Raw genomic sequence first — 27,819 nt, forward strand, 5'->3', positions numbered from 1 at the left:
CCAGCTGGAGAAGCTGTGTAGTGTCATTTGTTGTGTCTTTACCCATCTTTTTGTCTTACCTCCCTTATATTGTCTTATTGCAGGGGTGGGGAACCTTTTTTCTGTCGGGGGCCATTTGGAAATTTCTACCAACCTTCGGGGGCCGCACAAAATTATCAATGTTTAAATGACCCTGCTATATTGGGTGAAGCAATTAATTAACTGGGGGCATGGGGCTGGGGGCACAGACACCACACGCGGGGCTGGGGGCACAGACACCACACGCGGGGCTGGGGGCACAGACACCACACGCGGGGCTGGGGGCACAGACACCACACGCGGGGCTGGGGGCACAGACACCACACGCGGGGCTGGGGGCACAGACACCACACGCGGGGCTGGGGGCACAGACACCACTGGAGGGGCTGGAGGCACAGACACCACTGGAGGGGCTGGAGGCACAGACACCACTGGAGGGGCTGGAGGCACAGACACCACTGGAGGGGCTGGAGGCACAGACACCACTGGAGGGGCTGGAGGCACAGACACCACTGGAGGGGCTGGAGGCACAGACACCACTGGAGGGGCTGGAGGCACAGACACCACTGGAGGGGAGGCACAGACACCACTGGGGGGGAGGCACAGACATCACTGGGGGGGAGGCACAGACATCACTGGGGGGGAGGCACAGACATCACTGGGGGGGAGGCACAGACATCACTGGGGGGGAGGCACAGACATCACTGGGGGGGAGGCACAGACATCACTGGGGGGGAGGCACAGACATCACTGGGGGGGAGGCACAGACATCACTGGGGGGGAGGCACAGACATCACTGGGGGGGGCTGCACACACGACTGGGGGGGGTTGCACACAGGACTGGGGGAGGCAGCACACAGGACTGGGGGGGGCAGCACACAGGACTCGGGGGGGACAGCACACAGGACTGGGGGGGGACAGCACACAGGACTGGGGGGGGGCAGCACACAGGACTGGGGGGGGCAGCACACAGGACTGGGGGGGGGCAGCACACAGGACTGGGGGGGCTGCACACAGGACTGGGGGGGGCTGCACACAGGACTGGGGGGGGCTGCACACAGGACTGGGGGGGCTGCACACAGGACTGGGGGGGGCTGCACACAGGACTGGGGGGGGCTGCACACAGGACTGGGGGGGCTGCACACAGGACTGGGGGGGGCTGCACACAGGACTGGGGGGGGCTGCACACAGGACTGAGGGGGCTGCACACAGGACTGGGGGGGGCTGCACACAGGACTGGGGGGGGCTGCACACAGGACTGGGGGGGGCTGCACACAGGACTGGGGGGGGCTGCACACAGGACTGGGGGGGCTGCACACAGGACTGGGGGGGCTGCACACAGGACTGGGGGGGCTGCACACAGGACTGGGGGGGGCTGCACACAGGACTGGGGGGGGCTGCACACAGGACTGGGGGGGGCTGCACACAGGACTGGGGGGGTGCACACAGGACTGGGGGGGTGCACACAGGACTGGGGGGGTGCACACAGGACTGGGGGGGTGCACACAGGACTGGGGGGGTGCACACAGGACTGGGGGGGTGCACACAGGACTGGGGGGGTGCACACAGGACTGGGGGGGTGCACACAGGACTGGGGGGGGCTGCAAACAGGACTGGGGGGGCTGCACACAGGACTGGGGGGCTGCACACAGGACGGGGGGGCTGCACACGACTGGGGGGGCTGCACACAGGACTGGGGGGGCTGCACACAGGACTGGGGGGGCTGCACACAGGACTGGGGGGGGCTGCACACAGGACTGGGGGGGCTGCACACAGGACTGGGGGGGGCTGCACACAGGACTGGGGGGGCTGCACACAGGACTGGGGGGGGCTGCACACAGGACTGGGGGTGTGCACACAGGACTGGGGGGGTGCACACAGGACTGGGGGGTGCACACAGGACTGGGGGGGTGCACACAGGACTGGGGGGGTGCACACAGGACTGGGGGGGTGCACACAGGACTGGGGGGGTGCACACAGGACTGGGGGGGGTGCACACAGGACTGGGGGGTGCACACAGGACTGGGGGGTGCACACAGGACTGGGTGATGGGCTGCACATAGGATTGTGTGGGGTTGCACACAGGACATTGGGGGGCTGCACACAGGACTGGGGGAGGGGTGCACACAGGATTGGGGGGGTGCAAACAGGACTACTGGGTGATGGGCTGCACACAGGACTGGGGGAGGGGTGCACACACGACATTGGGGGCCACACTGCGCTGAGAGTTTCATGCAACTCTGGGGGTGAGGGTTTACAGAACTGGTGTGGGGAGGCACAAAGCATTGGGCAGGGCACATAGCAGCAGAGGGTCGGCGCTGGACTCACAGCAGCATTGCACTCACATCACCGGAGTGCAGGAGCCGGACACTGCATCAGAACTTGAAGGAGAAGGCAGGCACTGATCTCCGGAGGGCAGGGGGCGGACACACAAGGCTGGAAGCTGAGGCTGCTGTAGACCCGCCCACAATTGGCACTGGCCGACGGGAGAACACATTGCAGCACAAACAGCAATGTGTGGATTTAAAGGGCCGGCGGCAGCAAACCGCGGTGACAGCACGAGCACTGCCTCCCCCGGGAATCTGCCCGGGGGCCACATAAAAGGTCATGGCGGGCCGCATGTGGCCCGCGGGCCGGAGGTTCCCCACCCCTGTCTTATTGCATTGGCAAGACTAGTGTCTTGCTGGTCTTCACTAGTCAAGGTGAGTTCAGGGCCATGGAGGGCCTAGGCACGTGATGGCGCACGGGGGAAAGGACCAGTCTAGGGATGTTAGGGAGTGCAGGGATCAGCCTCAGGTGAGTGTTAGGAGGTGACCCATCTCGCCTCTTCATAGCACCAGGGCCGTCCATGGTATTGTGTTCCCTCTTCATTACAATGCTCGCTAGGAATCGTTTCTTACCTGGCGTGACACCTTCAGACACGTTACCAAATATTGGCCAATATGCTTGAATTCCTTTATGTCTAAATATATTCATACCAATAAGGTAGGATTTATTCCTCAAAGACGTAACCATAAATTTTAATAATATATAGCATCACCCCTTCACAGCTAGTCCGGCCTATGAGCAACTTCTGATACACCCCTGCAGTCCTACACACTTATTACTATCATTATAAGCATTACACTGCCCTATGTTTTCTGATTTGTACATTAGTTATATAGTACATTATGCTACAGAATGGTTGATGTGTTATAAATGTGTATATATATATATATATATATATATATATATATATATATATATATATATATATATATATATATATATATATATATTTATATATATATATATATATAGATATATATATATATATATATATATATATATATATAGATATATATATATATATATATATATATTCTTTTATATCCTATTTTCTATTTCTCTTACCATTCCCTTCATTAGGTAACCGCTCTTGTCTTGGCTTCAGAACTGGCTGCGTATCACAACTCCAGCACAGTCTATGCTTTTGGGTGAGATAAATACTAGCTTTTCGGAGATAAATTGTGCAAGAGGATGTAGTTAGGCTCCATTCATATCTGCTTTTTATGATTATATAGTTTCGGATGCACCATAGGAGCAAAAATACTCAATTAACAGAAATGCCTGATCCCCCACACCAACAGACACCAGTGGTGCCTTATAGCAGCTAATTGACAATTATAATGTCCATCGAGTTCCTGTTTGGTGTCACCGGATAAAATAGTGCACCATACTATTTTTTTTTTTGTCCATTATCTTTAGTCTCCTAACAGATCCTACAATGAAGATGTGAACAGAGTCTTATTTGTTTTTTAAGGATTTGATCAGTATTAAAAAAAATCCTTTAAAGGGAACTTGTCACCAGGTTTCTCCCCTATAAGCTGCGACCACCACCAGTGAGCTCTTATATACAGCATTCTAGAATACTGTATATAAGAGCCCAGGCCGCTCTGCATAACAAAACAAAGAGCTTTTATTATACTCTTTTGCGGGGTGGTCTTGTCTGATGGGTGCCACTGATCTCGGTCTGGCGTCTCCTATCTTCCTTCCATCACTGTCCTCCAGCCCTGTTCCGTGTAGATGGCGCGTCCTATGTCATCCACAGAGAGGCCTCCATTGTGCTCCTGCACATGTGCACTTTTCTCTGCCCTGCTGAGGGCAGAACAAAGTACTGTAATGCGCAGGTGCAAAGACCGTGTTTGTTAGTGCAGAGGTAGGACTAGTGTCTCCTGACGGCCATCTCACTAGCCAGGGTGTTTCCAGGGTTAGTGAGGGATTAGGTATCTGGCTCGGCGACGGGTTGAAACACCCCATATAAGGATGCTAGGGAGCTCAGGAAACAGGTTGAGGGGAGTTCAGAAGGTGTCACCTCACCCCTCTCCCTAGCTGCAGGGCCCACCATTGTAAAAGTGCCACGTTGTCCCCTTTGTTCGTTGTGCATTTTCTAGTGCGTCAGACGCTCATAGGTCTGAACGCCAGAGTCCCGCAGTGCTTTTGGACTTCATCTTCTCCAAGTGTGACAGGTTCCCTTTAAGTTTATTTCACTTTACCATAAAGAAAAACAGTCCGGAGTGCATTTGTTTCTGCAAATTTCTAAAAATATTCGACATTTTCCTAGCCCTGCAGAACCCCTGTATAGTTTATAAAAAAAAATATGGGTCAATCTACCCTACGTCCTAAGCAATGAAGTTCCAGTTGGGATACATTTTGCTTTTCTGTAGTGTTGTTGTCTGTGCCGTGAGTATTGGTTGGTGTAGTTTATTGGCAGTTGGGCTTTTTTTAACTTAATGTTGATATTATATATGTTGTTTCTGTGTTGGCCAATGTCTTATACTTATTATTTTTCTGTAGAGAGGGCAGCTTGAAAGTTTACTTTTGGGTCGTCCTAGATGTGCCTAATTCTCATAGCAAAGATGTGACTGTGAAATCAGTGAAGGCGGCTCTCAGTAGTGTCATGCAACGCAGGTCTAAAGCCAAAGGGACCTACATATATGATCAGTACCATGTGGACCCAAATTCAACAGATATACTACGTAAGTACATGATGTGCATTATATATTAGATTGATAAGCACTGGATGTTACTGTCACGTCCCCACCGGAGCCCGCTCCTGCGACTTCTGCTCCGATTGCCAGACGACGCCATGTTCCCACCATGGATAGTGCTGGTGATGGGAGAGGAGTCAGTGCCCGTGGCTCTGCGGAGCACAGGCTCCGCTCATCCGCTAGGCTGGGTTTCCCTGGAACCTGCAGTACCACTGGCTGACTGTAGGTGGCATGTGTCTTGCAGCTGAAGTTGCCAACATTCACCTGCAGCCAGTGGGAAGACACCCCACCCTTCTTATTCCCCGTCCTGTCACATGACCACTGCCAGAGATAGTTCTGTACTCCTGGCTCATGTGCTGTTTGTATGTTGATTCCTGTGCGCTGACATTTGCTTGTTTTTTGACTACCCTCCTGCCTATCGTTTTTGTACCTTGCTGCCAGTTCCGGATTTGACCTCTGCTTTGTCTCCTCACTACGCCCTTGCCTGCCGATTCTGTTCCTGTTTTGCATCTCCTGGTTTTTGACCCTGCCTGACGATCACGGACTACAGTCTACCACAGGTAGTGATGTCTGGGGCTCTGTGTAATTCCAAATCCCTGTAAAGGGGTTAAAGGGTTGCAGAGTTCTTGGGGTCCTGCTTTGTGGGCGGCTTTTCTCTAGACTCCCGTTACAGCCAGTCTGAGTCTGTGGCTCCAATCAGGCATTACAGTTACATGTAGAATTATAAAGTATCATCTTTACAGTATTTACAAAGCGAGGTTTGTACAGTATTTATACCCTTGGTAATTCCATCTTAATTTATTCTTACTTATATAACGTCATCATATTCTGCAGCACATACAGATATCATCACCACTGTCCCCATTGAGGCTCACAATCTAAATTCTCCATCAGTAGGTCTTTGTAGTGTGGGAGGAAACCGGAGAACCCGGAGGAAACCCACACAAACACAGGAAGAACTTACAGAAAGGTTCAGAAATATTTCGACAGTGCCTCAAGTTTTGGCAATTTTAATTTTTTACTAAAACATATTTAAAGTAGTTATATAATCAATCTGGGCTTAAAGTGCAGACTCTCAGCTTTAATTTGAGGTTATTCACATCCTAACTGGAGTAATGGTTTAGGAATTACAGCTCTTTAATATGTAGCTGCCTCTTTGTCAAGAGACCAAAGGTGATTGGACAATTATCTCAAAAGCTCTTTAATGGGTTGAATAGGCTATTCCCTCATTAATCCATTATCAGTTAAGCAGGTAAAAGGTCTGGAGATGATTCCAAGTGCGGCATTTGCATTTTGAAGCTGCTACTGTGAACCCACAATATACGGTCAATGGAGCTCTCAAAGGAAGAAAAAATGATCATCATTAGGCTAAAAAAAAAGAGGAAATTCATAGAGCGATAGCAGAAATGTTAGGAGCGGACAAATCAACAGATTGGAACATTCTGCAAAAGATTAGTGCACTGGTGAGCTTAGGAACTCAAAAAGACCTGAACAACATGGAAGGCAACAGTGGTGGATGATCACATAATTCTTTCTATGATGAAGAAAATACCCCTTCACAACATCCAACCAAGTGAAGAACATTCTGCAGGAAGACTGTGTTTCAGTATCTAAGGCCCATTTCACACGTCAGTGAAAAACACTGACGTTCTTCACTGACGTGTAAAACACGCACATGTCCCTCCGTGTTCCGTGATTCACGGCACACGTGGGTTGTCCATGTGCAATCCGTGATCCGTGATTGCATATGGACATTACTCACCTGCCTTCACTGCTGCTGTCCATGGTGCTGATCTCCTCGGGTCTGCAGCGTCCGCCCACCGCTCTCAGCACCCACTTCCTGGTCGGCAGTTCCTGCTTTCATGAATATTCATGAGCTAGGCAGAAGCTGCCGAGAGCGGAGCAGGCACAGCGAATCGCAGGCAAGGTAAGTTGAAAATTTTGAATATTTAATATGTCCGTGATTTTCTTGTACGTGTTTCACTGATCACACACGGATCACACCATAGTGTGGTCCGTGGGTCATCAGTGATGCCAGACAAAAACTGACATGTCTCCGTGCAGAATCACGGCCAAGGGTGCACGCTGCACGGAGACATGTTCAGTGAAAAATCACTGATGTGTGAGCAGACCCATTGATTAGAATGGGTCTGCGTATGTCAGTGATTCTGGTACGTTTTAAAAAAAGCACAAACGTACCAGAATCACTGACGTGTGAAAGGGGCCTAAAGAGAAAACTTCATGAGAGCAAATACAGAAGGGTCACCACAAGATGTAAACTATTAATCAACCTTAAATATAGAAAGGCCAAATTAGACTTTACCAAAAAACATCTAAGGAAGCCGCCCAGTTCTGGAAAAGCAGCAGAGGACGGATGAGACCAAGATTAACCTGTACCAGAATGATGCAAAGAAGAAAGGGGTGCTTCACACACAGCGAGCTCGCTGCCGAGATCGCTGCTGAGTCACGCTTTTTGTGACGCAGCAGTGACCTCATTAGCGATCTCGCTGTGTGTGACACTGAGCAGCGATCTGGCCCCTGCTGCGAGATCGCTGCTCGTTACACACAGCCCTGGTTCGTTTTCTTCAAAGCCGCTCTCCTGCTGTGACACACAGATCGCTGTGTGTGACAGCAAGAGAGCGACAAATGAAGCGAGCAGGGAGCAGGAGCCGGCGTCTGACAGCTGAGGTAAGCTGTATCCAAGATAAACATCGGGTAACCAAGGTGGTTACCCGATATTTACCTTAGTTACCAGCAGCTCTCACGCTGCCTGTGCTGCCGGCTCCGGCTCTCTGCACATGTAGCTGCTGTACACATCGGGTTAATTAACCCGATGTGTACAGCAGCTAGGAGAGCAAGGAGCCAGCGCTCAGTGTGCGCGGCTCCCTGCTCTCTGCACATGTAGCTGCATTACACATCGGGTTAATTAACCCGATGTGTACTGTAGCTAGGAGAGCAAGGAGCCAGCGCTTAGTGTGCGCGGCTCCCTGCTCCCTGCTCACACTGGTAACTAATGTAAACATCGGGTAACCATACCCGATGTTTACCTTAGTTACCAGTCTCCGCAGCTTCCAGACGGCGGCTCCGTGCAAGCGCAACGTCGCTTGCACGTCGCTGCTGGCTGGGGGCTGGTCACTGGTCGCTGGTGAGATCTGCCTGTTTGACAGCTCACCAGCGACCATGTAGCGATGCAGCAGCGATCCTGACCAGGTCAGATCGCTGGTCGGATCGCTGCTGCATCGCTAAGTGTGAAGGTACCCAAAGTCTGGAGAAGGTTGGGAACGGCTCATGATCCAGAGCACAGCACATCCTCTTGGCACATGGCGGAGGCGGTGTGATGGCTGGGCATGCAGGCTAACAGTGGCCCTGGGGCACTAGTGGTTATTGATGATGTGACTGAAGACAGAAGCAGCCGGATGAATTCTGAAGTGTACAGGGCGAGACTTTCTGCTCAGATTCAACCAACTGCAGCAAGGTTGATTGGACGGCGCTTCACAGACAGATGGACAATGACCAAAAACATCCTGCGAAAACAAAGAAGAGAAATATTCTGCAGTGGCCGAGACCTCACCAGAACATCGAGCTGCATTTCACAAGATTAAGGCTAATTTCACACATCAGTTTTTTGCAATCAGGCACAATCCGGTTTGTGCCTGATGCAACGGATCCGTCTCAGAGTGTGTAAAAACTTATGCGACGGATCCGGTAAAAAAGGGATCCGTTTTTTTTTTGTGTTTTTTTTTTTAAAGCTGAGAGAGAGAGACCCCATCATCATTTCACACGCAGGCACTCCCGCACGCACCATCCCTGCACATATCCCGGCACTCCCGCACGCACCATCCCCGCACACATCCCGGCACTCCCGCACGCACCATCCCCGCACATATCCCGTCACTCCCGCACGCACCATCCCCGCACACATCCCGGCACTCCCGCACACACCATCCCCGCACACATCCCGGCACTCCCGCACGCACCATCCCCGCACACATCCCGGCACTCCCGCACACATCATCCCCGCACACATCCCGGCACTCCCGCACACATCATTACCGCACACATCCCGGCACTCCCGCACACATCATTACCGCACACATCCCGGCACTCCCGCACACATCATTACCGCACACATCCCGGCACTCCCGCACGCACCATCCCCGCACACATCCCGGTACTCCCGCACGCACCATCCCCGCACACATCCCGGCACTCCCGCACACATCATTACCGCACACATCCCGGCACTCCCGCACACATCATTACCGCACACATCCCGGCACTCCCGCACACATCATTACCGCACACATCCCGGCACACCCACATGCACCATCCCCGCACACATCCCGGCACTCCCACACACATCATTACCGCACACATCCCAGCACTCTCGCACACATCATTACCGCACACATTCCGGCACTCCCACACGCACCATCCCTGCACACATCCCGGCACTCCCGCACACATCATTACCGCACACATCCCGGCACTCCCGCATGCACCATCCCCGCACACATCCCAGCACTCCCGCACGCACCATCCCCGCACATATCCCGGCACTCCCGCACGCACCATCCCCGCACACATCCCGGCACTCCCGCACACATCATTACCACACACATCCCGGCACTCCCGCACACATCATTACCGCACACATCCCAGCACTCCCGCACGCACCATCCCCGCACACATCCCGGCACTTCCGCACACATCATTACCGCACACATCCCAGCACTCCCGCACGCACCATCCCCGCACACATCCCGGCACTTCCGCACACATCATTACAGCACACATCCCTGCACTCCCGCATGCACCATCCCCGCACACATCCCGGCACTCCCGCACACATCATTGCCGCACACATCCCGCCACTCCCGCATGCATCATTACCGCATACATCCCGGCACTCCCGCACGCATCATCCCTGCACACATCCCGACACTCCTGCACGCACCATCCCTGCACACATCCCGGCACTCCCGCATGCATCATTACCGCACACATCCCGGCACTCCCGCACGCATCATCCCCGCACACATCCCGCACTCCCGCATGCATCATTACCGCACACATCCCGGCACTCCTGTATGCATCATTACCATACACATCCCGGCACTCCCGCACGCACCGTCTCCGCACACATCCCGGCACTCCCGCATGCATCATTACCGCACACATCCCGGCACTCCCGCATGCACCATCCCCGCACACATCCCGGCACTCCCGCACACATCATTACCGCACACATCCTGGCACTCCCGCATGCATTATTACCGCACACATCCCGGCACTCCCGCACGCACCATCCCTGCACATATCCCGGCACTCCCGCACGCACCATCCCTGCACATATCCCGGCACTCCCGCATGCATCATCACCGCACACATCCCGGCATTACCTCAGTGACGTCCCTGCTGACAGCGCGACTTCCTTCAGTTGCTGCGTGGAGCTGATAGAGAACGGCGGTGTTCTACTGCCGCTCCTGTCAGCTTCATGTAGCAGAGCTGAGAGCGTCGCGGGACCTCGTGGATTACGTCGGACCTGGAGGGGTATTTGGGGATTTTACTAAAATGGTGAAAGAGGGTGTTTTTTTGTCTGTTATTCCAAATAAAGTATTTTTTCGGGTGTATGTGTTTATTTACTTTCACTTACAGATTAATCATTGGGGGTGTCTCATAGACGCCTGCCATGATTAACCCCGTATTACCTCGATTGCCACCTCACCAGGGCAATTCGGAATGAGTCGGGTACAGTCCCAGAACAGTCGCATCTAATGGATGCGGCCATTCTGGGCGGCTGCTGGCTGATATTGTTAGGCTGGGGGCTCCCCATAACATGGAGCTCCCCATCCTGAGAATACTAGCCTTCAGCCGTATGGCTTTATCTGGCTGGTATTAAAATTGGGGGGGACCGCACGCGTTTTTTTTTAAATTATTTATTTGTTTATTTTACTGCAAGATATAGACCCGCCCACCGGCGGCTGTGATTGGTTGCAGTGAGACAGCTGTCACTCAGCGTGGGGGCGTGTCTGACTGCAACCAATCATAGGCGCCGGTGGGCGGGGAAAACAGGGAATACGAGGTTGAATAATGATCGGCCGGCATTTTCAAATCAGAAGAAGCTGCCGGAGCAGTGTGACAGCCGTGCAGCCCCGCGCCGGTGATCGGTGAGTGGGTGAGAGTGAGTGAGTCAGTGAGTGTGAGTGTGAGAGAGAGAGGCTGGGGCCACACGGGGCACTACTACAATGCTCACATCACACTCGGCTCGCACTGGCAGCACAGCAGATCCGAGTGTCATGCCAGTCTCCCTGCGTCTGCGGTCCGACTGTACGAGCAAACCACAGCTGCGGGGGGCGGCCAGGCTCTCAGGAGGGGCGGGCCAGCATGGAGGGGGGGAAGGTGGAATTTCTCTCCCTCCTCCGTAGCCGGCTATTGCGATTCTCGCTCTGCACGCACGGTACACCGGTGTACCGCGAGTGCAGTGCGATTTTTTTCTCGCCCCATAGACTTGAATGGGGGCGAGAGAAAAGAGTCTCTCATTACAGTCGCAGCATGCTGCGATTGTTTTCTCGGTCTGATTAGGGCTGAGAAAATAATCGCTCATGTGCGCAGACACACAGGCTAGTTGGTCCGAGTGGAATGCGATGTTTTATCGCACTCCACTTGCACCGATTTTCTTAGGCCAGATAGAGAGAGAGATTTTCTGACAAGCAATGAATTTCTATCACTTCTGGGCATGCTGAGAAGTAAAAACCGAATCCAGTACATGCTTCCGGCATTTAATGCATGCCACCGGATTCGGCGTGCATAGACTTTCATTATGCACCATGCTGCACCGAGCCACACCCAGCGCGATGCGTTTTTTTGTCAGAGAAAAAAAACGTTGCAAGAGACGTTCCATCCGGCCGCCGCATTTGTCAATTAACACGGATCTGGCAAAAGCCGGATGCAACGCAAGGTCATCAGGCCCAATCTGGCGACAATACAAATCAATGGGGATAAAACGGATCCGGTGCCGGATCCATTTTATCCGTGTTTTTCCGGATTGTGCCTGATGGAAAAAACCTGATGTGTGAAAGTAGCCTAAAGGCTGCTTTACACCAGACAATCTATCGTGCGATAGATCGTCGGGGTCACGGTTTTTGTGACGCACATCCGGCATCGCTGGCGTGTGACACCTCCTAGCGACGCAGTATCGCTCACAAATCGTGAGTCGTGTACTGCTCGCTAGGTTCCATAATATTGTTTAATTTAGTTGTTCATCGTTTCCGGGGTAGCACACGCCGCTCCGTGTGACACCACGGGAACGATGAACAGCAGCTCACCTGCGTCACGCGGCCGCCGCAGGCTATGTGAAGGAAGGAGGTGGGCGGGATGTTTAGGCTTCCATTGGCCGGCGGCCGTGTGACGTCGCTGTGACGCTGAACGTCCCTCCCACTCCAGGAAGTGGACGTTCGCCGCCCACAGCGAGGTCGCACGAGAGGTAAGTATGTGTGACGGGGGTTACTGACTTTGTGCGACACGGGCAGCGATTTGCCCGTGACGCAAAAAGGACGGGGGCGGGTACGATCGATTGTGAAATTGCACAATCGGTTGTACCATGTAAAGCAGCCTTAAGGGTATGTGCGCACGTTGCTTTTTACCTGCTTTTTACCTGCTTTTTTGCTGCTTTTTCTTCTGCGCTGTTTAATGCCAAAATGGATGTGTTCTTCTATTCAAGCAAAGTCTATGGGAATTTGGGTTTCTTGTTCACACTATGTTGTTCAAAATGCTGCCTTTTTGAGGCAGAACTTTGGTCAAAAACTCAGCTTTTCAAAGAAGCAACATGTCAATTGTTTTTGCCATTTGGGTTTTGCACTGCAAAGCTGAGTTTTTGACCAAAGTTCTGCCACAAAAAGGCAGCATTTTGAACAACATAGTGTGAACAAGAAACCCAAATTCCCATAGACTTTGCTTGAATAGAAGAACACAACCATTTTGGCATTAAACAGCGCAGAAGAAAAAGCAGCAAAAAAGCAGGTAAAAAGCAGGTAAAAAGCAACGTGCGCACATACCCTAAGACAAAACATAAGGCAGAAACAGCAACAACTTAATCTACAATTAAATGTGTTTGGGCACAGCCTGTCCAGGAGATGAGGGGACCCTAAAAATATCATTGTTCAATGAGAATTGCAATAATTATTGGAAATGACCTCATATCATAATACTGTGTTTCCCCGAAAATAAGCCTAAAGGCCCCATTACACGCTACGATATATAGGGCGATATATCGTTGGGGTCACTGATTCCGTGACGCACATCCGGCATCGTTAGACATATCGTAGCGTGTGACAGCTACGAACGACTGTGAACGAGCAAAAATACTCACCTTATCGTTGCTCGTTGACACGTCGTTCATTTTCATAATCTCGTTCTTCCTTCTGCACACCGGTTGTTCGTCGTTCCTGAGGCAGCACACATCGCTCCGTGTGACACCCCGGGAACGATGAACACAGCTCACCTGCGTCCTGCGGCAATGCTGAAGGAAGGAGGTGGGCGAGATGTTATGTACCGCTCATCTCCGCCCCTCCGCTTCTATTGGGCGGCCGCTGTGTGACGTCGCTGTGACGCCGAACGTCCCTCCCTCTTCAGGAAGAGGATGTTCGCCGCCCACAGCGAGGTCGTTCGGGAGGTAAGTACGTGTGACGGGGGTTAACAAATTTGTGCGACACGGGCAACTAATTGCATGTGACGAACAGACGACGGCGGCGGGTACGATCGCACAACATATCGACGCGTGTGACGGGACCTTTACCCTGCAAATAAGCCCTTGGTAGGACAATTCCATGTATTCTTGTAGGCTGCTGATTACCGAACAGGATCCCTCCACTGCCAGATAGAGGGAATTTTAACGCCTTCATAACCAATAACGTACTGGTACGCCATCGGTCATGTTGTGGTAATCACCACCGGCTGCTGCCCATTGAAAATAAAAGTTAAAAAAATATACACATATTTGATATCGCCGTGTTCAGAAGTACCCAATCTATCAAAATATAAAATCAATTATTCCGATTGGTACACGGAGTGGCTAGAAAAAATCCTAAACGCCAAAATTACGTTCTTTGGTTGCCACAAAAAATGTTTAAGATGCAATAACAGGCGATCAAAACATAGCATCTGCACAAAAATGGTGTAATTAAAAACGTGAGCTCAAGACGCAAAAAATAAACCGTCACTGAGCCATGGACCCCGAAAAATGAGAATGCTACGGGTCTCAAAAAATGGCGCTAAAAGCGCTACTTTTTTTAGACAAGATTTCTGAATTTTTTTTAACCCCTTAGACGAAAGTAAACCTATACATGTTTGGTGTCTACAAACTCGTATCAACCTGAGGAATCACACCGACACATCAGTTTTATCCTATAGTGAACACAGTGAATAAAATATCCCAAAAACTTTTGTATAATTGCACTTTTTTTGCCATTTCACCACACTTTGAATTTGATTCCTGCTTTCCAGTACACTATATGGTAAAACTCATGGTTTAATTCAAAAGTACAACTCGTCCCACAAAAAAAGAGCCCTTATATGGCAAGATTGCCAAAAAAAAAAAGTTACGGTTCTCGGAAGAAGAGGAGCAAAAAACGAAAACGACAACACGGAAACTCGCTTGGTGGTGAAGGGGTTAATTTTCCATAGGTTTTTCATATATTGTACAGGTTTTCACATTTGCTTGACATGCCTGTAAGTAAAATTTGTAAAAAAAAAAAACAAAAAAAAAACCCCTAATTGCCATAGTCAGCAATTGTACAGACGTCATGGAAAGCAGAAAATCCTAAATAATTGGTGGAGTTTATTGAGCAGAATACAGTAGGATTGTGCCACATTTTATAGTACATGGCAGGCATAATTTTTTTACAGGTTTTAAATACTTATTGCACCTTTATCAGCGGTTTTGAAAAATGGGCATGGCTGCCGAATTGCAAAGCGGCAGGTTAATAGCGTTAATTTTTTTCTTTTCATAAAATAATGTATATTGTGATGACAATACTAAATTTTCCCCACTGTGCTCTATTCTGTTCACTTTTTAAGACAAATTTATATTTCTTCTTAAATGAGTGTATTTAGGGCTAAAAATCATTTTTGCAATTGGGTTTTATTTGGCTTTTTCAGGCTCTTTGTTTTTTTGCACATTGTAATGATGGGCTCTCTGATGGATTCTAAGGTAATTCATTCTGCAGCCATCAATAGATATTGCAACACACAGACTGTAGAAGGCAAACGGTGCACAATTTGTAATGATGGGCTCACTGATGGATTCTAAGTTAACTCATTTTGCAACCATCAATAGACATTTCAATGCAGACACTGTAGAAGGCAAACGGTGCACAGTTTGTAATGATGGGCTCACTGATGGATTCTAAGTTAACTCATTCTGCAGCGATCAATAGACATTGAAATGCAGAGCCTGTAGAAGGTAAATGGTGCACAATTTGTAATGATGGCTCACTGATAAATTCTAAGTTAGCTCATTCTGCAGCCTTCAATAGACATTGCAACACACAGACTGTAGAAGGCAACCGGTGTACAATTTGTAATGATGGGCTCACTGATAAATTCTAAGTTAACTCATTCTGCAGCCTTCAATAGACATTGCAACACACAGACTGTAGAAGGCAACCGGTGTACAATTTGTAATGATGGGCTCACTGAGAGATTCTAAGGTAACTCATTCTGCAGCCATCAATAGACATTGCAACACAGACTGTAGAAGGCAAACGGTGCACAATTTGTAATGATGGGCTCACTGATGGATTCTAAGTTAACTCATTCTGCAACCATCAATAGACATTGCAATGCAGAGACTGTAGAAGGCAAACGGTGCACAATTGGTTATGATGGGCTCACTGATGGATTCTAAGTTAACTCATTCTGCAGCCATCAATAGACATTGCAATGCAGACACTGTAGAAGGCAAATGGTGCACAATTGGTTATGATGGGCTCACTGATGGATTCTAAGTTAACTCATTCTGAAGCCATCAATAGACATTGCAATGCAGACACTGTAGAAGGCAAACGGTGCACAATTTGTAATGATGAGCTCACTGAGAGATTCTAAGTTAACTCATTCTGCAGCCATCAATAGACATTGCAACACAGACTGTAGAAGGCAAACGGTGCACAATTTGTAATGAAACCCAATTGCAAGAATAATTTTTAGCCTTGATCACATGGACAATTCATTTTATGCTCATAGGAAATATGGCAATGTTTCATTATTTATTTCTTTTGGTTGTTCTTATATATGTTTGACCCTATTTTATTTCCAGAAGGTACAATCCAGAACATGCAGCTGCTCTCCTCCAGCACTGGTAGGGTTGTCCGCCTCATCTGCTGCTTACAAAGATTAACCACGAATGACAATAAAATGACAAATGGCAAAAAAATCATAAAATATCTGCTGGGAAATGGCTTTATTCATCAACGCTCCTCCTGCTTTCCTGTTGTCTCATTGTGGATCTGTCAGCGAATGTGACAATTTCCTCCCAAAACCACCACAACCACTTCCACATTACTTTAAAGTGGTTCTCTAATTAGCAAAATTTTCTATAAGTGTTAAACCTGCTTCTACTATCTCATAAGAGAACCACGGAGAAGGCGTAAACTACTAGTGCGAGCAGCTGGTTTATTGTATTGTCACATTAGCCTAATACACTGTGCATAATTATTAGGCAGTTTGTATTTTTGATGCTTAATTTTATTATTGCACAACTATGGAACTGTTGGCCAATCCCAAAAAGTTAATAAACCTGAAAACTACATATTTAGAAAAGTAAAAGTGAGGTTTTGGTTTTCTTAGGAGAATATCTAAGTGTGCAGAATTATTGGGCAATTTACCATATTTTTCGGTTTATAAGACGCGCTGGATTATAAGACGCACACCAAATTTAGAGAGGAGAAAAAGCTAAAAAAAAATATGGGGTCTGTTTTATAATCTGGTGTTGCCTTACCGGAGGGGTGGAAGGGTGGCAGTGGTGATGGAGCGGGGTCACGGGAGGCTGGGCGGTGCTGGAATAGGGCGATGCGGCGTGTGTCCTGGATGCTCTCTGCGGGTGCTGTGAGGCAGGAGCATCCAGAAACTGTCGGTGATGCGATCTTCAAAGAAATGGCGCCCAGAGCCGGCGCATGCACAGCTTGATCTGTCGGCTCAATGACGAGTCTGGATCTCATTTGCACACGCGCCATTTCCAGGCCCCATTTTCCTTAAGTCCACTGCTGGGAGAGCAATGGACCGGAGGCGGCGCATGAGCAGATGAGATCTTGAGCCGAAAGCTTAATCGGCGCACGCACCAACTCCGGGCGCCATTATTTGAATCACGGTGGTCTTCTCTTCTGTGTCTGGCTTTTATTAAGCCTCACAATGTCACGGCGTCATTAATGTGAAGCCTAGCTACTATCTGGACCGGACCAGTGCAACGCAAATCTTTTCTCTGGACTCTAGTTTGTATCCCTGAACATTTAGGCAGTTTTTAGTCCCCTCCATTGTTCTCATGGAGCTGCCTTCTACTATCAATGCTTCCTTTTCACTTCATTTGTGGTTCAATTTGGCCTAATTTCTTTTTTATTTTCTTTTTAATTTTGAATTTAAATTTTGAATTAATTTATTTGTTTTGACTGTTTTGTTACAAATCTACAGTTTATTGCCTTGGGAATAATTATATACATAAGGAATTAACCTCGCTCACTACCCTGTGTATGATTGTAATATACTGATTTAGCCACGCTGGACATAGAAATAAGAAATCTATCCTCTAGGGGAAGATAGCTAATATTATTAAAGAAAAGATCCCATAAACTGGGCAGTAAATATTTGAGGTGGATCTTTATTTCAGGCGCATACTATGGTGGACCAGAGGTACTAACAAGCCTCTTTACCTTGGTGGTGGTATTTACAGGGAAAACATTAAAGGGGTTGTCCACTACTAGGACAACCCCTTCTGATTCCACATGTTTTCTCTAGGTAAAAAAATAAAGCCTATACTCAGCTCCCGTACTGGCTCGGTTCCAGCAGTGCCTCGTCTCACGATGCTGAAGCAAATGTGGGGCTGTGACATCAACTGAGCCCCGCGGCCAATCAGCTCCAGTTTTCTTCTTCCCGCCTTCAGACACAGGAGCAATAAACAGGAAGTGAGCGCAACCGCAGTACTCACTTCCTGTTGGTTAACTCATTTTGTCCGAAGGCGGGGAGAAGAAAACCGCTGCTGATTGGACGTGGGGCCCTGGTGATGTCACAATCGCAAGTGAATCCTGGCACCATGAGCCACAGCACCGCTGGAAGGGTGTTGGCACGGGAGGTAAGTTTAGGCCTTAATACTTTACCTGGGGGAAACCTGCAATTAGAAGGGGTTGTCCACTACTAGGATAACCCCTTCTGATTCCACGTTTCCCTCAGGTAAAACAATAAAGCTTATACTCACCTCCCATTCCAGTTCCCTTCCAGCGGTGCTGCTGCTCGCGTTCCCGAGGCTCACATGGGGTTGTGATGTCACGTGAGCCATGCATACAATCAGCATCGGACAAAAGCGCAATCAACAGGAAGTGAGCGCAGCCTCACTTCCTGTTGATTAAGTTGTTTTGTCCAAAGGCGGGAAGAAGGAAACTGGCGCTGATTGGATGTGGGGCTCGTGGGATGTTACAACCCCAACCGAGCTGCAGCACCGCTGGAAGGGCGCTGGTACGGGAGGAGGTGAGTATAGGCTTTATTATTTTACCTGGGGAAACAGGGAATCAGAAGGGGTTGTCCTAGTAGTGGACGACCCCTTTAATTTGAATCTTTGCACTGGAAGAAGAAACTAATTTATCGGATATAAAAATGCATCCAATGCTATTAGTCTTTAGTAGTTATCTGAAAGTTGGTTGTTATACATCCTATTTCTGCACTACTGTTATATTGGTTTTATTCATTTTTCTATTTTTCTGGCATTATTGTCTACATTTGTATTCTGCAGCCTGCTACAGGTACAGCTATGTACGGGCCGGCCAAGAAATACGCTTATCAGGGCCTGACTACACTTCACCGACCTGTGTATGGCAAATAGAGGGTCCTCCTGGTCACCTTGTGAGACTTCGACTCAAGTGGACACGTCCCGACTGCAGGGACCGTCTGGCCATGTATGATGCAGCTGCCCCTCTAGACACTCACATCATCACTTCGTAAGTCTTGCTTTATACATATAACTGGTAATGTCTTTGGTAATATTGATGATTCCATTTATTTCTTTTACCCCTTCAGTTAGATGGGGCAATCACTAATCAAGATAATCGCATGTCATGGTTGTAACGATAAATTATTTAAAATTGCTCAATATTTAAAGGGAATCTGTCAGCAGGTTTTTGCTATGTAATCTAACAGCAGCATGATGTAGGGGCTGAGGCCCTGATTTCAGTGATGTATCACTTAGTTTACTGCATGCAGCAGTTATTATAGAGTGAGAGTTATCTCTACTATCGATTTAGCAGAGCTCGGAATGCCGGGCTGTGTATAGGTAAATTATCTAAAATTGCTCAATATAAGGGAATCTGTCAGCAGGTTTTTGTTATGTAATCTGTTAGACTGCACAAAATTAAAGGGGCATTCCCATCTCCAACATCCTATCCAAATAAGTAGTAGGTGTAATAATAATAATAATAATAACAAATACCTCAAACTGGAAATGTAGTAAAGTTCTATTAATTAGCTATGTTGCTGTTATGATGATTTTGGGATAGTGGGGAACTGGGGCTCCTAAGCTGTCCCTCAAGCTAGGGGGCCCTATGCTATCCCTAATCTCAGGGATACTCCTGATGGTGGAGAGGCCTGAGTCTTCTTCCTGGCCCTGCTCCTGATCAATCCTCATCTGATTCCCTTTCCCCCTCCCCCTAGGGAGGGACGGGACATGAGTGTATTGAGACCACAGATAAAGGCAGACAAGGGAAAAAACAAAACTCTGTCACACAGCATGCATATACACAGAATAAGACAATAATAGATTCAGGAGGAAATCAAGCAGGAAGGAAGTACAAAACAATAGAGGTAAACTCCACAACTGCTCCAAGCAATAGGCACAACTAAACACAACTTTAACCAGAGAATCTGGGACACCACACCTCACAGACTATCCCAGACTAAACTATAGCTGACATGGGTAGAAGGATTCTAGCAGCATAAATAGGAGGGGAGCAGATGTGATAGGTCTCACCAAAATATTTGATTCAAGGAGCAGCCAGACTAACAGTGATTAACTATTCCTAGCCTGCCTATAAATCAGCACACAGCAGGTCGATGCCTGAATCTGCCTGTGTTGATCCCAGATACCAGAGAAGTCATCAGGTGGAGTGTCAATCTGCAATCTGAACAGTGTTCTATGTTGCCATGAAGTTTGTGCAAAACTCTGTGTGACAGTTACTTACCTCAAGTGCAGGGCATTGCAGTAGCTTAGGTATCCTTGATTACGACCAGGAGCAACTAACTAATTGCCACTATGTGAGAAGCTGCAATGCCCTTCACATGAGGTAATAGACATGGCTATATCAGGAGAACTATACTACACTTGACTCGCCCACCCCAGGTTTATGGGACACCCGGTGCCGGGCCGGACTAGTCCGGGGCGTCGTCAGTGGTGGCTGGGCCCGACTCCGTACCCTGGTGGGGTCAATTAATATGGCTGGTGACTTGGGGGTGATTATAGTTTGTATTATTCGTGACGCCACCTGTGGTTTGCGGCTATTAAGCCGCTGCTGCTGTATGGGGCCTCGGGGGCTGATGTAATGGCAGCTTGGATGGTCCTGCTCCCCACAGGTGGAGCGGTGCCCCGGGGCAACAGTTGGTGCTCATAAGAGTCTATGCAGTGATGGAAGAGTGCAGGCGGAATAACGGAGACAACACCAGGGGGTGCAATTTCAAGATGTTTACTCACAGTTCCTGGGTTGCAGCACACTGGTGCCTTTGGACTGCTGGAACCCACTGTCAGGGACCTCCGCCGATCCTGGGCAGATCCTGGAATAAAAGCCGGTGCACCCCTCTATGTGTTCCTTTTTTCAGCTGACTCCTTAAGCCTTGCCCTTGTTGGCTGAACCTGGCTCGGCCTCCACTACAGCCTCCGGGCCAGGGGCTTGCCTGTGGGTAGTTTTACCCCCTTTCCAGAGGTTCTGCTGTGGGCTGTGGCCCGGGGAGTTTGCAACTTCCCTGGGCCTCGGTTTTTACTTTTGGAGTTGACTTCTCCTCCTCCGGTTTCTAGGGACCGTCCCCTGTGTGCAGCTTGATCCCTCCACCGATGTTCCTGTGGAACAGGCCACGAGCCTGAAAGCTATCTGTGGCCCTGGAATCCCTTCTTTTCTTTACTTGGTGTCACCTGGACCTTCTGGGTCCCAGGGTCTTCACCAGGAAGCGTCACTTTCTTCTCTTGCTCCTGACTGACTAGAGCTCTTTCCTACTGTCTCTCCTTCTCCTCTGCCTCCCGCAGACCTCCTTCCTTCTCCCTCCACTTCCACTTCGTCTCTCTAACTGCTTACTCTTGACCTTCCTTGTCTACTCTACACTCGGCTGGCTCCTCCCACCCACCCAGTTGCTAAGCTACCACCCTATGGGAGCAGGGATGGGTCTTATGGCCCCTCCCAGCATGCAGCATGGGAAGGTTGCTGCCACTGTCCCTGGTCCCAGTGTGTACCTAACAATGGGTGTAGTGCATATTTGCCTGTGGACCGGCATTCACTCCTTTCCTTACCCAGGATGGGACATCACACCGCTGGATGGGGTGCAATGTTCCTGTGGCGATGGAAGCCTCAGGGGCACCACACACTTCTAATTGGAGATATTTGGTAATATTACTGTTATTACGCCTACTACATATTGGGATAGGATTTTGGAGATAGGAATAACCCTTTAATACCCCTTTAAGGACTCTAAAGTAGATGAGGATAGTGATTAATAGGCAATATCTATCATAATGTGAATTTCCCCTTAGAGGAAGTTACTCAGCAGATATGTATAATGTGGAAGACGCCTGAGCAGAGTACGGTAAGAAGACTCAGCATTACATTTAGAGAGCGGCTCAGAGGAAACTATGTTGGTGTGGGAAATGAAATTGTCTTAACCACCATTGCTGTAATACAAAAAGTTCCGATTGTAAAACCTAAGAACTTTCGGTTCATCTGAATCATGAATGTAAGGCGGACATGATGCTACATTATTAACTACACACTCACCCAATTATTCATAGAGCGTCGCTACATACAATACTAAGTGCCTACTTCTTAGCAAGTCTAATAGGCTTCTACTACATACATTTTTATCGTTTTCTTTTTTTTAAGCTCTAATTACTCATTTGAAAGATATTTCTTCAAAGTCTGTTGCAGTTTTATGCAGTAGCTACAATATGTCTTCAGTTTTTATCTCCTAATTTGCTATATTTATTACATATGCTGTTTGCTAGGTTGTATCCAGCGGCAAAACTTGCAAAATCTCTAAAAGGGTTCCTACCATCACATGTCTTTGATAGTATTGGTCTTGAGTTAAAAGTATTTTTTGCCCCCCCCCGTGCTCTAGGGTCAAGCTCTGCACCCAGTATAGTAACACCCCTGAGTCTAGGAGCATGTGTCTCTCCTGGTATGTATCTCCTCATTTTTTACCCATTCTGGTATATATGTCCTCATCCTCGGCCCACCCCCGTGCTCTAGGGTAAAATTTGCACCCACTATAGTAACACCCCTGGGTCTAGGAGCATGTGCTTTCTACATTGGCTGGGACTCTGAGCCCCGTGATTGTTGGGGCATACAGAAAAATTAAGGGGTCCCATAGTAAAGATTTATATGTCCCACCTAAAAAAAAAGTTGAACATTCCACTGGTGTTCTTAAATCCAGGCGTGCATGTATTAGAGGCCAAATATTGTGCCAAAATAAATTGTGTCATGTGGCATTATACATCGTGTCATGTGCCTTAATACATCGTGCAATAAAATATCGAGTCACGTGCCATAAAACATCATGCCATAAAACATTGTGCCATAACAGATTGTGCCACGTGCCATTATACATCAAGTCACAATACATTGTACCATAAAACATTGTGCCATACACGGTGCCATAATATACAATGACATTTTCCATAATACACGTTGCCATTATATGTTGTGCCATAATACATTTTGCCATTTGCCATAATACACGGTGCCATGTACCATAATAAACAGTGCCATGTGCCAAAATACATTTTGCCATGTGCCATTATACATTAAGCCATAATACATCATGCAGTATGCCATAATATATTTTGCCATGTGACATAATACACTGTGCAATGTGCCATAATACACTGTGCAATGTGCCATTATACATTATGCCATAATACGTTGTGCTATAAAACATTGTTTCATGTGCCATAATACTGTATATGGTGCAGCTTGCCATTCCCCCCAGACAAAGTAGATAGCTGGCCATTATTATTATTATTATTACATATTTCTAAAGGGAACTTGTTACTCAGTGGCATAAGTAGAGTCCGATTGGTCCCTGTGCAAAGTTTGGGCCTGCTCCCCGTATGTTTGTCAGATGTATGGGCCATTGTAGCATTCTAAATCCTATAAATTGATACGAATTTCCCCCTCCCCCTTCATTATATAGTAATATTCCCCATACTGTACTAATGTCCCCCATCCTGGTATATTTGTCTCCATCTTGGAATATGTCCACATCTTGGTCCCCTACTGGTGTATATGTCCTCAGCCTGGTATATATGTCTACATCCTGGGCTCCTTCTGGTATATATGTACTCATTCTCGACTCATCCCATTGATCCCATTCCACCAAGACTCCACACAGACAAAATAGGAATCAAGCATTAGTATCAAAGCAGAAAAAATAAGAAAGTGGAAAACGAACAGCAGAGGTACAAAGACCACTTATCTGAGAGGAGTTCTGGTAGTGAGCAGAGCTGGTTACAGAATGTCCTTAACACACAGGAAACCATTGAGCACCGGCAAGTAACAAGAGAAAACTACTCCATTAAATAGCCCAATATGACCCTGATTGCCAGTCCTCCACAGGTGTGTGGCTTCATTCCACACATCAACTGCACCGCCAGCACTGACCACAAGAGGGAGCCCCAAACTGGAAAACATATTCACAACAGGCCCCATCCTGGTACATGGCCCTCATCTTGTCCCCATCTCGGTATATGGCCCTCATTATGGCCATATCATGGAACATGGCCTTCATCATGACCCCACCATTTAACATGTCGATCATCACGGCCCTTCCTGGTATATTTGTCCTCATCCTGGTGCATAGCCCTCATCATGCAACCATCCTAGTACATGGCCTTCATTATGACCCTATCCTGGTATATGGCCCTCATCAAGGCCCCATCCTGGTACATGTCCCCATATTGGCCCCATCCTGGTACATATGATCCCCATCACGTCTCACCTCCTCTCCGCTCCCCCAGTGTGAGGCGTCCTCTTTTCATACTAGCAACTGACTTCAACGTGTAAGTGGCACAGCGCATGACATCATTGCCATGCACGCTCACTTATACCGCTATCAGCTGCCGGCATATTTGCTGCTCCTCATGCCAGTGTCTCTCTGCTGCAATACATTTCAACTGGATGAACTCCCTGAGGCACAGATCCAGCTGAAGCAGGTGCTAGGGTCAATGGGCTTTCCAGCTCATGGGCCCCATAGCAGTCACGTGACCTGTCACAACTGCTACTGGCAAAACCACGGTTTTCTTCATGGTAACACTAGGCCTAACAATTTCTACTAAAAGAGGGCACCTTCCGTTGTACAGAGATTAGAGTTGAGCGGACTGGGAATAATCCAGGTCCGGCGGATCCGTGGGGGGTTTATACAGCAGTCCGGATGAGAGAGAAAAAAAAAAACGGATCCGGATCGTGCACGGGTCGGACTCGGATCTGCCGATCAAACCATGCGGATCCGGATTTTGACGATCCGGGTCCGCTCAACACTAACAGTGATGCAATTAGGTTTGTTAGAAATCATAATTGAAATTTTTCATGAAATGCCAGGCAGCTACTCCTGCCCATATTGTAGTATTTACATTACTAACGCCTGAGATCATCTACAGTCATGACTAGAGATGAGCGAACCGGTCCCGGTTCGGCTCGAGGTCGGTTCGTCGAACGGAGGTCCCGTTCGAGTTCGGTTCGTCGAACGTTCGACGAACCGAACTCGAACTGCATAGGAAACAATGGCAGGCATTCACAAACACATAAAAACACCTAGAAAACACCCTCAAAGGTGTCCAAAAGGTGACAAACAACTCACAACACAACACAAACACATGGGAAAGTGACAAGGACATATACTCATGCGAAAACAAAACAGCTGGACAAGGAAAAAGAGGAGGACACACAGATATAGGCATGGCACGCCCTTCTAAAATCATGTAAAACACCTTTTTTTCCAAAAATTGGGCCCCACACACACCCACCCATTCAGTGGCAGCAGTTGTGCCCTAGTTGTACACTTCACAGGTAGATTTGCATCAAGCACATTCAAAAATACGCCATAATTAACCGTCCCCAGGATGACACCGGGGTAGGTAGCAAAGTCTTTCCTGATCCCAGCTCTGTTCATCTTGGATCATTTTTAAAAAACACAGCAAGTAAGGGTTACTCCAAGCGGAGTCTCCCTTTTCTTCCAAGAATTGGGCCCCACACACACCCACCCCTTCAGTGGCAGCAGTTGTGCCCTAGTTGTACACTTCACAGCTAGATTTGCATCAAGCACATTCAAAAATACGCCATAATTAACCGTCCCCAGGATGACACCGGGGTAGGTAGCAAAGTCTTTCCTGATCCCAGCTCTGTTCATCTTGGCTTCTTTTAAAAACAATGTAAGCAAGGGTTACTCCAAGCGGAGTCTCCCTTTTTTCCAAAAATTGTGCCCCACACACACCCACCCATTCAGTGGCAGCAGTTGTGCCCTAGTTGTACACTTCACAGGTAGATTTGCATCAAGCACATTCCAAATCCACAAGCCTTTACTCTCCCCAGGATGACACAGGGGTAGTAAATTCCTTCTGGATCCATGACTTGTTCATTTTGATGAACGTCAGTCTGTCCACATTGTCACTGGACAGACGCGTGCGCTTATCTGTCAGCACACACCCAGCAGCACTGAAGACACGTTCAGAGACAACGCTGGCAGCTGGACACAACAAAATCTCCAAGGCGTAAGTGGAGAGCTCTGGCCATTTTTCTAGATTTGAAGCCCAAAATGAGCAAGGCTCCATTTGAAAAGTCATGGCATCGATGTTCATTTGGAGATACTCCTGTATCATCCTCTCCAGCCGTTGACTATGTGTCAGACTTGTTGTCTCTGGTGGCCTTGCAAAGGAGGGTCTAAAAAAATTATGAAAAGATTCCATAAAATTGCTGTTACCAGCACCAGATACGGTCCTACTGGTATGGGTAGACTGTTGAAGATGACGAGACCGTCCCATGTTTGTCAAGTTACAACTGGGAGAATCACTCCCTGCACCTGCACGGTTGTTTGGTGGAAAAGCCGAGCTAAGATCGAGTAACAGCTTCTGCTGATACTCCTGCATGCGTGCGTCCCTTTCTATGGCTGGAATTATGTCGCAAAATTTGGACTTGTACCGGGGATCTAATAGTGTGGCAATCCAGTAGTCATCATCACTTCTAATTTTGACAATACGAGGGTCATGTTGGAGGTAGTGCAACAAGAAGGCACTCATGTGTCTTGCGCAGCCATGCGGACCAAGTCCACGCTGTGTTTGTGGCATAGAGGTGCTACCCGTTCTTTCTTCCTCTGACATCTCCCCCCAACCTCTTTCAACTGAAATTTGACCAAGGTCTCCCTCATCTGCTGAGTCTTCCATGTCCATGGACAGTTCGTCCTCCATTTCTTCATGTTCTCCTGCACCTTCCTCAACATTTAGCCTGCAACTATGTGCCCTTGTTGATCCCTGTCCCCCATGGTCCCATGCCTGCTGCGTTGGTGATGATGAACGTCTGGACCTTGGTGATGTTGTTGTCCCTTGCGCATAGGAATCCTCCTGTAGTTCCTCCCCTTCCTGTTGTCCCACCCCCTGACTCCGAATAGTGTTTAGCGTGTGCTCCAGCATGTAAATGACTGGAATTGTCATGCTGATAATGGCATTGTCAGCGCTAAACATATTCGTCACCATGTCGAAACTGTGCAGAAGGGTGCATAGGTCCTTGATCTGAGACCACTCCATCAGGGTGATCTTCCCCACCTCTGCATCTCGTTGGCCCAGGCTATACGTCATGACGTATTGCACCAGGGCTCGGTGGTGCTGCCACAGTCGCTGTAACATGTGGAGAGTCGAATTCCAGCGTGTCGCCACATCGCATTTCAGGCGATGAACCGGCAGGCCGAAAGACTTCTGGAGAGATGCAAGTCACTCAGCTGCGGCGGTTGAACGGCGGAAGTGAGCAGACAGTTTTCGTGCCCTGGTCAGAAGGCCATCTAGGCCGGGATAGTGTGTTAAGAATTGCTGGACAACAAGGTTCAACACGTGAGCCATACAAGGCACGTGTGTCACCTTGCCCAGGCGAAGGGCCGCACCCAGGTTTGCAGCATTGTCGCACACGGCCTTACCAGGCTGCAGGTTGAGTGGAGACAACCATTTATTAAACTCGGACCGCAGAGCTGACCACAACTCCTCAGCTGTGTGATTCCTATTCCCAAGACATGTCAAGCTAAAGACCGCCTGATGCCGTTGCGCTCTGCTGCCAGCATA

At 48.6% G+C, this 27,819-nt stretch overlaps 1 protein-coding gene across 1 annotated transcript in view; it reads left to right on the plus strand.

Annotated features, from left to right (window-relative positions):
• TMPRSS6 (transmembrane serine protease 6) overlaps positions 1-27,819 on the plus strand; it is a 174,147-nt gene that overhangs the window by 43,519 nt on the left and 102,809 nt on the right. Inside the window, exons 4-7 of the mRNA XM_075322083.1 lie at positions 3,427-3,494; positions 4,855-5,036; positions 16,366-16,407; positions 19,045-19,249. Coding sequence (XP_075178198.1) covers positions 3,427-3,494; positions 4,855-5,036; positions 16,366-16,407; positions 19,045-19,249 — 497 coding nt within the window. The remainder of the gene's footprint in view (positions 1-3,426; positions 3,495-4,854; positions 5,037-16,365; positions 16,408-19,044; positions 19,250-27,819) is intronic.

Source organism: Anomaloglossus baeobatrachus, chromosome 8 (genome assembly GCF_048569485.1).
Source record: "Anomaloglossus baeobatrachus isolate aAnoBae1 chromosome 8, aAnoBae1.hap1, whole genome shotgun sequence".
Taxonomy (NCBI): domain Eukaryota; kingdom Metazoa; phylum Chordata; class Amphibia; order Anura; family Aromobatidae; genus Anomaloglossus; species Anomaloglossus baeobatrachus.